At 37.2% G+C, this 12,935-nt stretch overlaps 1 protein-coding gene across 19 annotated transcripts in view; it reads left to right on the top strand.

Moving 5' to 3' along the window:
• The window catches only part of CTBP1 (C-terminal binding protein 1), a 251,247-nt gene that overhangs the window by 203,637 nt on the left and 34,675 nt on the right, over positions 1–12,935 (top strand). For 7 of the 19 annotated variants that reach the window (XM_075148510.1, XM_075148512.1, XM_075148511.1 and 4 more), the window contains one exon: positions 6,399–6,553. The exons of 2 other annotated variants lie outside the window; for them this stretch is intronic. In XM_075148510.1, the coding sequence (XP_075004611.1) occupies positions 6,399–6,553 (155 nt within the window). Of the gene's footprint in view, positions 1–999; positions 1,089–2,270; positions 2,335–2,577; positions 2,795–6,398; positions 6,554–12,935 lie in introns of those variants that run through there. 10 more of the 19 variants (XM_075148523.1, XM_075148521.1, XM_075148522.1 and 7 more) reach the window with 4 other exon arrangements.

The raw sequence follows: 12,935 nt of genomic DNA, 5'->3' as shown, positions 1-12,935 counted from the left end.
ATATTCTCCCGTCTGCCCCCCCCCAATCTCACATCCCAAATCATGGGAAATTGCATCCTGCTCATACTGAAGGTGGTGACAAAAGATGTTGGCTCTGATTCTGGTGGAATCAGGAGATTTTTGTGTTGCATATTCAGCATCTAAATGTGCTGAATATCAAAATACTGAAGGCTGGTAAGCAGTCTTTTTTTTTTGCATCCATTTTACTGATCCGTGTACCTGCATTGTACTTTGAAGTTTATTTCTACTTGACTGCTTTTAGAGTTTTGCTCTACCTTGAATCTAAATGTCACTTGAGGTCACGGTGCACAAAACAATGAGACTACCAAAACAAGTCTGAAATTTAAAAATACATGATGTGTCAGGAACCTTAGAATGTGTTTTTAAAGTATGGTGTTTCTAGGAATTTTAATGGTGCGTATTGGCAAATCTAATTCATAACAGCTTCTGTGTTCGTGTTGAGTGGGATATTTTTTGTTTGTTTTGACAACTCGTTCTTTACTTGAATTAATATTAGCATTTCTTTTTAAAAAAAACATGTAAATTTTTTTGAGGGCTTGTGGTAAATAAGTGACAGCTCTGACTGAATTTACAGCCTAGGTAAGAATATAAAATAAAGGTAAATGCCACAAGGGATTAGTCTCATGTTACTTTTGCAAGATTGTAAATTAGCTTAATGTCCAACCTGTTATTTTCAGGTCTTGTTTTCGTAAATATTGATTAGATTTTCAGTAGTTCGCATTTTGTTAAAAACTTAAAATCACTTTGATGTTTTACAGTGCATAAAGGAAGTTTTGTAGGGCAAACTCTTTTTTAAAAGGACATTGTCAAGGGACTTTTCCTACTTATTTGATCTTTGCACTTGTAAGAATCCCCAGAAACGTGAAAATGAAAACTCTCCTTTGCCAGGCTGCTGTCCTCCATTTCGTGTGCATATTGGTTTGTCATTATAGGGTTACTGATAAGTGTTGTGCTTTTTGGCATTGATGTATTTTTCAGAAAAAAGAATTGAAGCATTTGTTTTGAAAAAAGAAAAACACATTTAAAGAATTACATGGACTTTGCAAACAGATTTAAGAAAATGAAAGGTAGGTCAAATTTTGGGCCTACGAACCTGACAATGTCCTTTACTTTTAACATGTATGCCTTATTCCTGATCCTAATGATGTTATATTAATCAGTGGCAGAAAAATGTGAAAATGACATTGTTAATCATCGTTAATCTTAATAGCTTACCTTGTTCATTATGGTATGTTTTCTAATGTCAGCAAATGGTGACAGCCTACTTTGAGACCTCTCTTATTTGTGCAATGTGATCACTTCAGTTACTGTCAGTTTGGAACATAAAAGGTTGTTTTACGAGAGATTTAAAATAAATTATAACAGCCTAGAGTATGTCAGGGAGAGCTTTCTTACCCTCCAGTTGTGAGTATGTCGAATGGTATTGGCTTCAGCTCTCCCCCTCGGCGCATGGTACGCAAAGGTGCGCCTTTGTTTCGGGAGCGACAGGAGGTGCAGGTAGGATTTGGGAGGGGGAGGAAACTAGCCCACTCTTTTTTTTTTTTTCTTTTAGGTTTAAAAAAATACACTTGTGCTAAGGTTGGTCTGATAACTTGTAAGTCCCCATGCTGCCAGAGGTGTGGAGGTAATAATTCACGAGCCATCCTCTCCAGTTTGGTTACGAAGCTGGGTGATATGTTTATTAACCAGGTCTCTCTGGTTTGCGAGAGAGCCGCAATCACTTGAAATGCTTGTGTGTGGGGCTGGCCTCCCGTCGGGTTCTGCAGCTGAAAACTGCTTTTTCAATTTCCAAGACTTTTTCCATAAAAGCTGGACTAGAATAAGGTTTTGATACTTTTTTATTAAGAGCAGCTAGTCCAAATTGCAGCTCTGAAAAGGCACTCTTCTGTTAGCCACATGGTGAATAGCTGCTGCATACGGACAACTGCTCTGTGTGTGCACATTATACCTTGTACTATTTTAGAAAAATTCTGGCAGTCACTGGCACGGTAGCAGTTACTGGGGCAACAGCTTCACCACCAGATTATTTCCATACTGGAGGAAAAAAAAAAAAAACCCAAACAAACTAATAGTTGGATTAGAGCTGTCATGGGAAACTTTTTTTTCCCTTAAATACATTTAGATAACCTTAAGGGCCTGACTTACAGCCAACAAACCCAGCAAGTTCAGAGTTAAGGCTTCTCACTCCATCTCCAGTACTCGCTGGAGCGCCTGGCTCTCCAGCACGGGTGGTATTGGAGATCCCACACTGTCCTCAGATCCCTGCTCACCTAGGCAAAACGTTTGCCGCAAGAGTGGTGCCGACTGTTCCAGGTACGTCTGTTTACAATACACCTGCTGTCCTGCGCAAGGTGCCGTGTGTGTCTTAACAGTCGGCTGGTTTCCCTGGTGTGTTAATGGCCGGTGGCAGCACAGCAGGTGTGGTGGAAAGCCAGGAGCGAAAGGGGGAAGGGTACAGATGCAGTGAGAAGCTTTAACTTTGAGTTTCCTGGCTTCTGTGAGCGCAAGTCAGACCCTTAATGTTGTTTTAATGTATTGTTTGTGTTTAATTTTTAGTAAAAATTTGAACACCATCCAGGCTACAGAGGTTGCAGTGGATAAGAAGTTTAAAAGCTTTGGTTCAAGATTACAGGAGGCTGCAAGAAAAATTAAAGACATGGAAATGAGGATGGAATGACAGGCTGCTATTTTGCCTCAGAATACTGAAGATTGTAAAGCATTGAGAAATCGAATTCATGACCCTGGAAATCAAGCTCAGATTAAGAAATGTCAGGTTGGTAGGGGTTCCTGAAAGTCTCAAGTTAGGGTAAACCGAGATTGTTTTCCCATAACAAAGGTTCTAGGATGTGGGGGTGGATGGTATAATTTTTGTTATCTGTGTTATGTGAAATGCTACACCATATACTTAAATAAGCTAGCTAAGTGAAATTGTTTTTTTTTTTTTAATTAGTTTCACATTTGTGGTGTTGAATGTCACTTTTGACCGGTTTACAGTTATTCCTCTCTGGCACCAAATTGCATGATTTACTGTTAATGCAGGCACGGAAAATACTGCTCTTAAATACACATTGCTTTATCCTGCCACTCCAAGGGTCTGCTGCAAAGCCAAACACATGGTGCAGTATGACATTTCTAGATAAGAAACAGGCAGAACGTATCTAAATGGTGGAAGAAGTAGTTTTTTGTTCAAAGGGTCTGATTCATAATGAAACTGTGTCTTTCCAAATGTAAACTGTAAAGAGTGACTGCCACTGTGATTAAGTTACTGTAAGTTTACTTAAGTGTTGAGTTATTGTCTGCAATTCAGTGATACGGTATTTAGGCAGAAAGATTTTGCAACAGGAAGTCTATGATGAAGTTCAGAAAGGATTTTGGCAAGCAAAGGTTTGTAGGGTTTTCGTGGTCAAGGTCGCTGGATGTATTTGAGTTCTCGGGACTCTTAACAGAGTCTGAGATTCTCTCAGGGAGGTTTTATCCTTCTCGTTGTTTTTCTGACTTTTGTTTCTATGCTTTGGAGCTCGTTCTGGCATGCCACTTAGTTAGACACAAATAACTTCGTTCAAATCGATAGATAAACTGGTGTGAGGGGAAAACCAGATCACACCTTTATGTATTTTAGAGAAATCATTATTTTAAAGAGTTGTGTTTTGTGATACTGTATTTCATGATTTTCTGAGATAGTTCTAGTCAGAAAAATGATTCTTAAAAGTGACAGTTTTTAATCTCATCTTCTGTTATCTGTTTGGACTGTATGTGCTCTGCTGTTGACAGAGGTGCTTTAGTTGTAGCTTTAAGGGAATCATCTGTGCCATATTTTTCCTCATTCATCTTCAACAACTTTAGTATCAAAGTTCTGGTTTCTTTTTTTAATTTTATTTTACCTAGGATTCAAACTTGTCATTGAAATCCTGGCTTTGCTGGACTGACAATTAAGACAATGACCTTAACATTTCAGTTGTAAAATGAGCACGGTTATTATATTCAATGTGAATAGGACTTGCAATGTCATTTTTACATTTGTTTCAAAACATAATTGCATTTTATTAATGCTATTACGTACACTATTTTGAAAGAAAAATGAACAAGTCTATAACATGCTTTATTTTAGGGTGCTTCTAAGTAAATTTAATGTGGAGTTTTATAATTAAGTTCCCATTAAAGGATAGTAATTATTGTCTGGATAGCTATTGTAGCATTTATATTGTAGTGTTTGTGTCCTGCACCGCATTATTAGTGTGTGGTTTATTTACTAAAAATGACTGTCTGAAGGTTATGTGACCATTTCTGGCTCAAACAGGTAACAATAGTAAGTTAGCAAGATGCACAATTTTAAAAAATTATATTACAAAGGCTTCCATTTAATTTTGGTGGCTGGATATTAAACAGTAGTTTACTGAAAGAATCTGTGCATTATTTCTAAGCATGTCTGTTGCAGTAGAGGATAGGAATTGATGGATTTACAACAGAGAATAGTTTTAATGGGTGTTGTACTTTGCTGGTGAATAGTTTTTACATCTGAATTCCTGTCTGCTATGGTGACAGTACTGCAGTTGCAGTCCCTTGGCATAATCAGTTGTTGGGAGATGCTGGGACTAGAACAGGAAAGAACCAAATGTACTTTAGTGACCAAATGCAGAAGGATTGGTGAGGATCTGTTGTCTTCCTGCCTTGAGTCTGAAAGAACCTTTTGCTGTTTGCTGATGAATAAGCAATTTAAAGCGTTGTGCAGTTACATTTAAATTAAAGCCAGCTGCAATTTCTAGAAGTTTTGAAGGTAGGGTGCTAGCTGAAACTGTGTGCATATAGGAAAACTTCCAGCGACCCTTGCTCAGTCGTCTTCAAGTATAAAACCAGTTTGAATAGGTAAAGAACTTAAATGCCAGGTTGTAGTAGGACTGGTCTGTCATCCTGACTTGGTTAGGGGTGGATGTGAAATTTAGGGGTGCAGGCTGGACAGTTGAGACTATGAGGGTAACAGTCTCCTTAGCTGTACTCCTTCAGCCCCAGACCTGAGCTTGGTCCCAGTGGGGAAGTAATACGCTGCTTCTGTTGACTTGCAAAAATCTCTTTTCCCAGGAGCTGTTTTTCTTCACCAGGTATTTTGTACAGCTAGGATTCTACTAATTTTCCAAGCTGGGATTCTACTAATTTTCCATGCACTTAAAATGCAGATGACAGTCTTTCAGGGCTTGTTTTTTGACACAGGCTGGGACATGAGGTGCAGGGATTTCTTGTAGAAGGTAGCTGGGGAACCTCAGTCTTTTGCAATAATGTGGAACTAACTTGTATTATCAAGCAGTAAGCGATGTTTTAAAATTCACACTGCAACAAAAATATGTTGAAATTTGCATACAAGAAATATCTAGCCTGCTTCACTTTGCAGTGTTTAAAACTACTTATTTTAAGAGAGGAAAAAAATCATGTACTTTATTCTTGTTTTTGCTTTTCCTTATCTCTTCAGGAAGTCCCTTTTTTTCCACCCAGGCTTAACTGCTTTTGTGTAAATGTAATGGTTTAATATTATTCCCTTGAGTACTTTTGTATATTTATAGCATCTATACTGTTAAAAAGATGCTCTCTAAATATCTTGTTATAAGGATTACTTTTCATTTTAAGACCCCATAAAGAGGATATAAATGAAGTCTGCACTTTCAACTGATTTTCCTTCCCCTAGATATTTAATGTGTATTTCTTTGTCACTCTACGATGTTCCAAGCATGATGTTGATTTAGGGAGGGACATTTTGTTTATATTTTGTAAGAGTTTTCAATGGTGAATTAAGTATGATGTGTTTGTTTGACTAAGCTATATAGAATTGTTTTGTAAAACTTTAAAATCTAAGCAGACCTACATAGATCAGCAATTAGCCTGTACACTTGGACGTTGGATCTTCAGTAAAGACAGTATTTTGATGTTGTAGGCTTTTTTCAGTTAAATTTTAGTCTCAGCAGATCGTCATCATATATGTAAATTGAATACTCAAATCCTCACAGAGTTGCATAAGCTACACTCTTACAAGCCTGGACAAGATATTTCTCACTCTGTGTAGAGCTCACAAAGGTGTGGAATCCAATCAAAACATAAAGATTGCACAGACACTTCTTAATAGTGCAGTAAGGATGTCCCTTTAAAAAAGAAATATACTATTCCCTTAATGTTTTTATCCATCTTCCATTGTTTAGCCTCCTGAGCCTCCATGGTATTTTTTCTTAGGTCTTCTATGTGTGGTTGATTGCTGACTGTAAACTTGTTCCTTTTTTACTACCTTCAGTCCTTGAAATCTTTTTCTGCCATCAGAATAAACAGACTAGCTATAACCTATTTTCTTAATTACATTTGCATGGCTTGAATAACAAGTCTTCTCTCTTCCTCCATAGGCATTCGACCTCCGATCATGAATGGGCCCATGCACCCGCGCCCTTTGGTAGCGTTGCTGGATGGCAGGGATTGTACAGTAGAAATGCCTATTCTGAAGGATGTAGCCACAGTGGCATTTTGTGATGCTCAGTCTACACAAGAAATTCACGAAAAGGTAATATTTAGAGGTATAATTAAAGCGTTTTAGAAAACGCAAGTATTTCCATGATTAGGAACAGATACCGTGTTGCGTTAGCTATGACGACGTGTTTAGCTATTGCGTTTTAGTTAATGGTTGATTACCTTAATGACTGAGTTACTGGTCATTTCCAATGAGTGGTAAAACATGGTGATGAAACAAAGATGAAAATGTCTGTGTTGAAGTATGCTTTTGTGCAGTGTATCTTTGGCTGGATGTTGTCCATGTGCTTACCTACTGAATTAGATTCATGGAGAGAGTTACCTGTGGGGAAAATTGTATTATTGCATGGTATTTTGAAATGCTGCTTGGAAACACTGTTGCTCAGCCTTCACCTGGAAAGCCGAATCTCAGTATTGGATTGGCCATGTGAGGAACTTTCAAACTTCCCTGTTTAAGCAAGGAATTGTGCAAATCGGGTTAGGAAGCCTTGTGCGCTAAGAATTGACACTGCAGAAGAGTTTTAAAACAAATGCGAACCAAAAATTTATTTAGAAAATTAATTAAAAAAACCTGTTCTAACTGTATGTTATTCCAGGAATTCGCACCCTTCCTGGTGGTTTGGGAGCTGTAGAACAACTAGTGGTTCTTAATGTTGTCAAAAGTTTTCTCATTTTCTTAACGGGATACCCATTTTTTGTGATGGTAGCCAAGAGAGCCAGCTGGCCCATACACCTACGTTGTCTCTTCAGAGACTTCTTTCAGCATAAAGGCCCCGTGTGTACCCCAAATCCTCGCTGCTCTCTAGACAGGAATAGAACCTTTTCACATCCGTATTTCTGTGGAGGTAGAATTAATTTTGGTGAAATTGTTGGCTAGCAGAGGAAGCCTCAAATGCCAAATATTCCTTCACCTAATACAGGATGAAAACAGCTTCTATGGAGGTAAAAAAGGTAATAAATATGACAGCAGAAGAGGAGCCAAGTGCAGAGGAGGGTAATCAGGGGTCCCTTCCAAGGGAGTTTATTTTCTTCCTCTCCAGCAAAGATCCATGATAGACAAGTACAAATCCAAGTATTAACTTAAAGGCTTGTTAGGTAAGTGTCTGTATCCACTTTTGTGCGTATGGTACCGTATACTGCTGAGTGTGATTCAGGTGTTAAGGAGTTGTCAGCTGAACCGAATTGCACCAGTATTCTCGTTTCTCTACAGATACCTTGTTAGACTTGTCCTACACTAATTGTAGCAGCCCCTGGGTTTGTGACAGGTTTTCAGAAGCTTTTCACTATTTTGAATTCATAACTGGTTTAATTGTTTATTTACTTTTCATGTTCTTGTAATATATAGCATTGTTAAACATTTTAAAGTCTCTGTATATGATGAAAGATTTAATCTTTTCTTTGATGACTTTCTTACAAAGCCAGCTACTTGAAAATAATACGAATACTAACTTCCCTTCTGTTATCAGGTAAATAAATCTCATTTTCTGTAGTCCATTCCATGTCAGCATCTTCCTGGTGAGAACCCGTCAACCAACTATTCAGCTTGTTATTTCTTAAGAAAAATATTTTTATTCTGAAAAAAATATTTTCATTGTTAAAACTTTCAAAATTTGTAAGTGGTGGTAGTTTTTCTTCCTTGCAGGTTTTTTTTTTTCTTTTTTAAACAATAAAGAGAAGACTAAAGAGTTATGTGCTGTATCAACGCGGCAAACTAGAACTGCCGATTCTCATGGTTCGGGCAAGTGCAAGAGATGACTCCCCTCTCCTGAAGCCCTCTGGGTAGTTCCTTGGTGGATATCTCTGCAGACTTTCAGATTTCCTGTCTTTTACCCTTCTGCCCCCCTCCCCACAGAGGAATAAGCTGTTGTCAGAGCAATAGTCAAGAATGGTACTTAAGGTTGTTTTCTGCCGCATCAATACTGGCTTAACGTCACTACCTTGTCTTGTTCAGCTGCATTTTAGATACAATAAAATTCTAATGTGAATAGGAAAATGGAAAAAAATAAAATTGTTCCTACTAGGAAATAATCTGTATTCCAAACACCTTTTTTTCAGTTCATTAGTTGTTTCTTACAGGATAGTCAAAACTATTCTTTCTAGATCATTCTTGAATTATAAGCTGGATGCAGAGTTGGCAATATTATAGTTCCGATCTCATGCCTTTTTGAAAATGTATTTATACTGTCATATAGAAGACCATCTTTACAGTGGATGGTCAATGGGGATAGCATAAACTCAAAACTTGAACTTCTGTTTTGTTCTGACATTCAGTCTTGAAACAGTAAGGTTTTACCAAAACTGAACGCAAATTTCAACCTTCTCTTTAACATTGGTTGGAAAAGACCAGTGTTTTTGATGTGCATGCAACTCAGACTACTCAATATTGTGGTGGTGAATGAGAACCTAAAAGTAACTAAATAGAGAACAAATGCAAAGAAGTGAAAACTTTCCTGTCTTCATTGGTAATTGGAGATGCATAGAAACGGATAGTGTTTTTTTTAAAAAACCACAAAACAAAACCTTTAATTTGTAAGGGTCAAAGACGATAATAATCGAAGTATATACTTAATTTTTTTCATCTAGAGAAATACTCAACATAAGATTTTTTTCTCTCAATTATCTTTTTTTTTAATATATCAATAATTAAAACGTGATATAATGCTTTATTTATGTCTACTTCTTTTTAATCATATTTAAAAGTTGTTTTAATCTTACTGTTTTCTCATCTCACACCATCATCAGAAGTTTAGTGTGTGAAATAGCTGGTTTCCATTTACAAAGACTAAATAACACATGGAGAATAAGTAATATAAATGCTGTTTCATTTTTTTAGTAGATAATAAATAGCAGTCTTCAGGTGAACGCTATAATATTGGCAACGGCACCACCTGGACAGTCCTCTGCTTTGCGTGCTGAAATCAACATCGTTTGCTTCTGATGCATAGAGACTGGGGAGTTCCTGTGTGACATGAATGCCTTGCCTTAGAAACACTCAGTATTTTCTGTTATGAGTGGGGTGTAGTAAATGAATTTTTCAGATCTTGAGACCGAAAGTTACTGTGTCTGTCTCAAATTGTAGCTTTGGAAAAGCTACGATAACTGAAGCTTGATGAGTAACACAGGTAATCTATTGTTGATCTTCACAGGAGTCTTTGTATTTAGTGGATGTACTAATCTTGCATCCTTTGCTTTTTATTATACCAAAATAATTCATTCTCAGTGAACTCAGTAAGATATCTGGAAAATGTATTTTCACTAGCAACCAGTACATTACCATAATAGAAATTTTCAATAGTCCATAGGGTAATCCTAAAATATTTGGGTTTGCAAAGTACCACTGTTCTGCCAGGTAATAAATTTCTGCAACAAAAATCACAAACCTTAATTCATTATCATATTGTTGTATTACTGTAACATAGACTGAGAGATCAGTTTTAAAAGTGTTGAGTACTGTGAAAAGTACTCACTTTTTACTTCCACTGTTCATCTGCAGTGAAAAATGGCTATTTTCCACACATCTTTAGAGTTACAGTACAGAAATATCTGTATTTTAGTACTGCTTGTATAATACCTTATTTGGGAATGGTGCTTTACTAAATATAAAATTGTTTTCAGGAGAAGTTTTAAAATTAGAAGTTGCATATTTAAAGCAGTATCTAAAATGTTCATGTATTTATGAATGCACATTCCTGGCCATACTAAATGATGTTGTCATGTTAATTAAAATACAGATTTTGATAATGGATGTTAATTGGCTGTTCCCCATTGTGAAAGAAGAGATGACTGAAAATCAGGAAAAGGTTTAGTGTTGAGAAGAGCTTGCTGAAAGCAGAAGGTGAAATTTAGTTTTTCTTTCATACGTTTCCTGTCTTTAAGAAGAGATACTGAATCTAATAGGGTAGCAGATACAGGTACATTTAGGTAGTCTGAAGTTGCAGGAGGCAGGCCAAAGGCTGGGAAATTGAGGGTGGGGTTTGAAAGAGGTGATTGACATTGTCTGGTACACATACATGGGTGGTTGTAGATGAATGTAATGGAAAAAGAAGACATGAACGGAGAATCAGGTGATGAGGAAAGGAGCGAAGGACTACAAAGGGAAGGTAAGAGCGGGTATAAGCTTCGCTTGCGCAGTTGAGGAGCCTTCATCACAGGAGCTAGTGTGGGGAGCTAGCGTTAGAAGAGTAAAGACTCTGGAATCCAGAGAAGGGATTTCTGCTGGTCATGAGAATGTTTCAGGGACAGGATGATGGTTTAAAATACTGTGTTTTAAAACAGCTAGACAACAAAGGAAATAGAGTGGAGAAGGGGAATTTATAGTAGCTTGTGAGGCAGACACCAGCAAAGTACAGTCTAGATATTTTTACATGGACAAGCAAGGAGGCTGAGAGATTTTAATGCACACAGAAAGGAGGAGAAGAAATGAGGATTTGAATGCCATTTTTATACAGGGTCAAAAGCAGGACGTTAACAAATACTATTATACCTTACTATGTATGCTAATTGAAGAAAGTTTTCTCCGAATTGGGTAATGCCTGAGTTGCAGTTCTGTAGCGATTTCCTTACACCAAAGAGGTCATTTGTCATTCTCTTTTTATGGCTGAGGAAATTAAAGTATGGAAAATAAGTAACTTCTTTAAGGTCACAAGTAAATAATAACGTGTATTAGAACTCTGCTTCATCTCAGGTCAAAGCATTCATTCCCTGTGCCACTGCTTTGGACAGCAAAGATACGTTCCCTTCCTTTTGAAAATCAGGCTGCCGGTGCTTAAGAGAATACTGACATTTACTGACCCAAAGTTTTGAAATAACTTTTTAGTTAGAGGTTATTTATTACACTTCTTCAGAAATTACTTGTGTGTAAGGTTTTACTGATTTTTTCCCCCCTCACCCTAGAAAAAGTGGTTTGTTTTCAAGCCATTCTGAAAGGCTGCGATATATGTTTATGCTTTGACTCCTAAGTTCTGTTTTATTGTAGATGTTGCATATGGCTGTGTGAAGTTGAGCATTACGTTTGTCAAACTATATCATGGGATAACTGGGAACTGGGTTCACTGCATCCTATCAGGAAACTTCTGTCATTTAGGGTAAAAATTATTTTAAGATTTTGGTGGTTAAATGTCTGTCTTAATAGAGATTGCATTACTGTCAATAAAAGTTACTCACTGTGTTTAAATTGTTTTTTATTTTATAGTTAATTATGTGTAAATCAGTCTTCTCAATAACCATCTCAGACTACTTCCAAACGTACATGGTGTTTTGGTTTGTTCTGCCAAAAATACAGGTGCTCATCCAAAAAAATTATTTAAAAATAATTAGCTTGCTTCCATCCTCATTCCAGGTCAACTTGCTTTTTTCACTGTCTCATGCTCTGTTGTCTTTCCCCCTCTTTTTTTCCCCAATCCCTCTTCCTTTCATTCATGGTTTGCTGCTTTTCCTGGCTCCTTGGCAGCCTACCCAGCACTTCTCATTTCTGCAATATTGCTGCTGCTTTCTACTTCTGTACCTTTGAAGGCATCACAGACTCAAGCACACCCTTGAGGTCTTTTGTGTTGCCTAGGATTTTTGGAGTTCAGATTCTTTCTCCGTGGGTTTCCTGACTTCTGCTGTATATTCTGTAACATGGAGTGCGCTGTATAGCTCCAAAGGGCTAAACATAAACATAATGTGCGAGATCTGGTGATAGACATCACGACCAAGCAGAGAGAAAACAGAGTGATCCTTGCAAACCCAAATGAAAGACAGGAAGCACAGCTGATTAGGAATGATCTTTAAAGCAAAACATATAGGCTGGAAAGAAGTCAAGAGTTTGTTTGAAGCTGTGTACATTTTTTCGTTCTCTTTTTCTGTAATTATGTGGTTTCCTACATCTCGTCTCAAATCAGCTAGAAGAAAAAAATGGGTGTGTTTTTGACTGGATTTACTGCTTGATGCAGATACCCAGTTCACCAGAACATCAAAGAGAATAGGATGCTCTGTTGGAAGTGGGAAAATAGTCTGTCTGGTAAACCTGTGCTCCAGCCTTAAAAGTGATTTAGTTAAGTTAGAATGTATCAGATCCCTTGACTCCTGTTATAAAACCACAAAATTAAAATCATCTTCGCAGGGATACTACATTTCCATGTTTTTAGTTTAAGTTAAAAAAAAAAAAATTAAGAGCTGAACTTCCTATTCAATGGTGTGGGACTTGAAATTTTTCAATCGCGCTTATACATAGGAATTAAATGTAGAAACATTTCCAGTCATTACCAGTTTTATCTAAGACTGTTAGAAGAGCTGAAGAGCTTTCGTAATGCAGCAAATGCTTTGAAACTGATACAAACAAATCAAGAATGATGCTGCTGTTCAGCTGAATCTTTGATTTGTTCCTATTATATCAACGGTTAAGTAAGATAATTTTTCCAGCTTCAGATTTATCT

The sequence above is a fragment of the Calonectris borealis genome, chromosome 4, assembly GCF_964195595.1.
Source record: "Calonectris borealis chromosome 4, bCalBor7.hap1.2, whole genome shotgun sequence".
NCBI lineage: Eukaryota > Metazoa > Chordata > Aves > Procellariiformes > Procellariidae > Calonectris > Calonectris borealis.
This window is presented reverse-complemented; position numbering and strand designations above follow the sequence as displayed.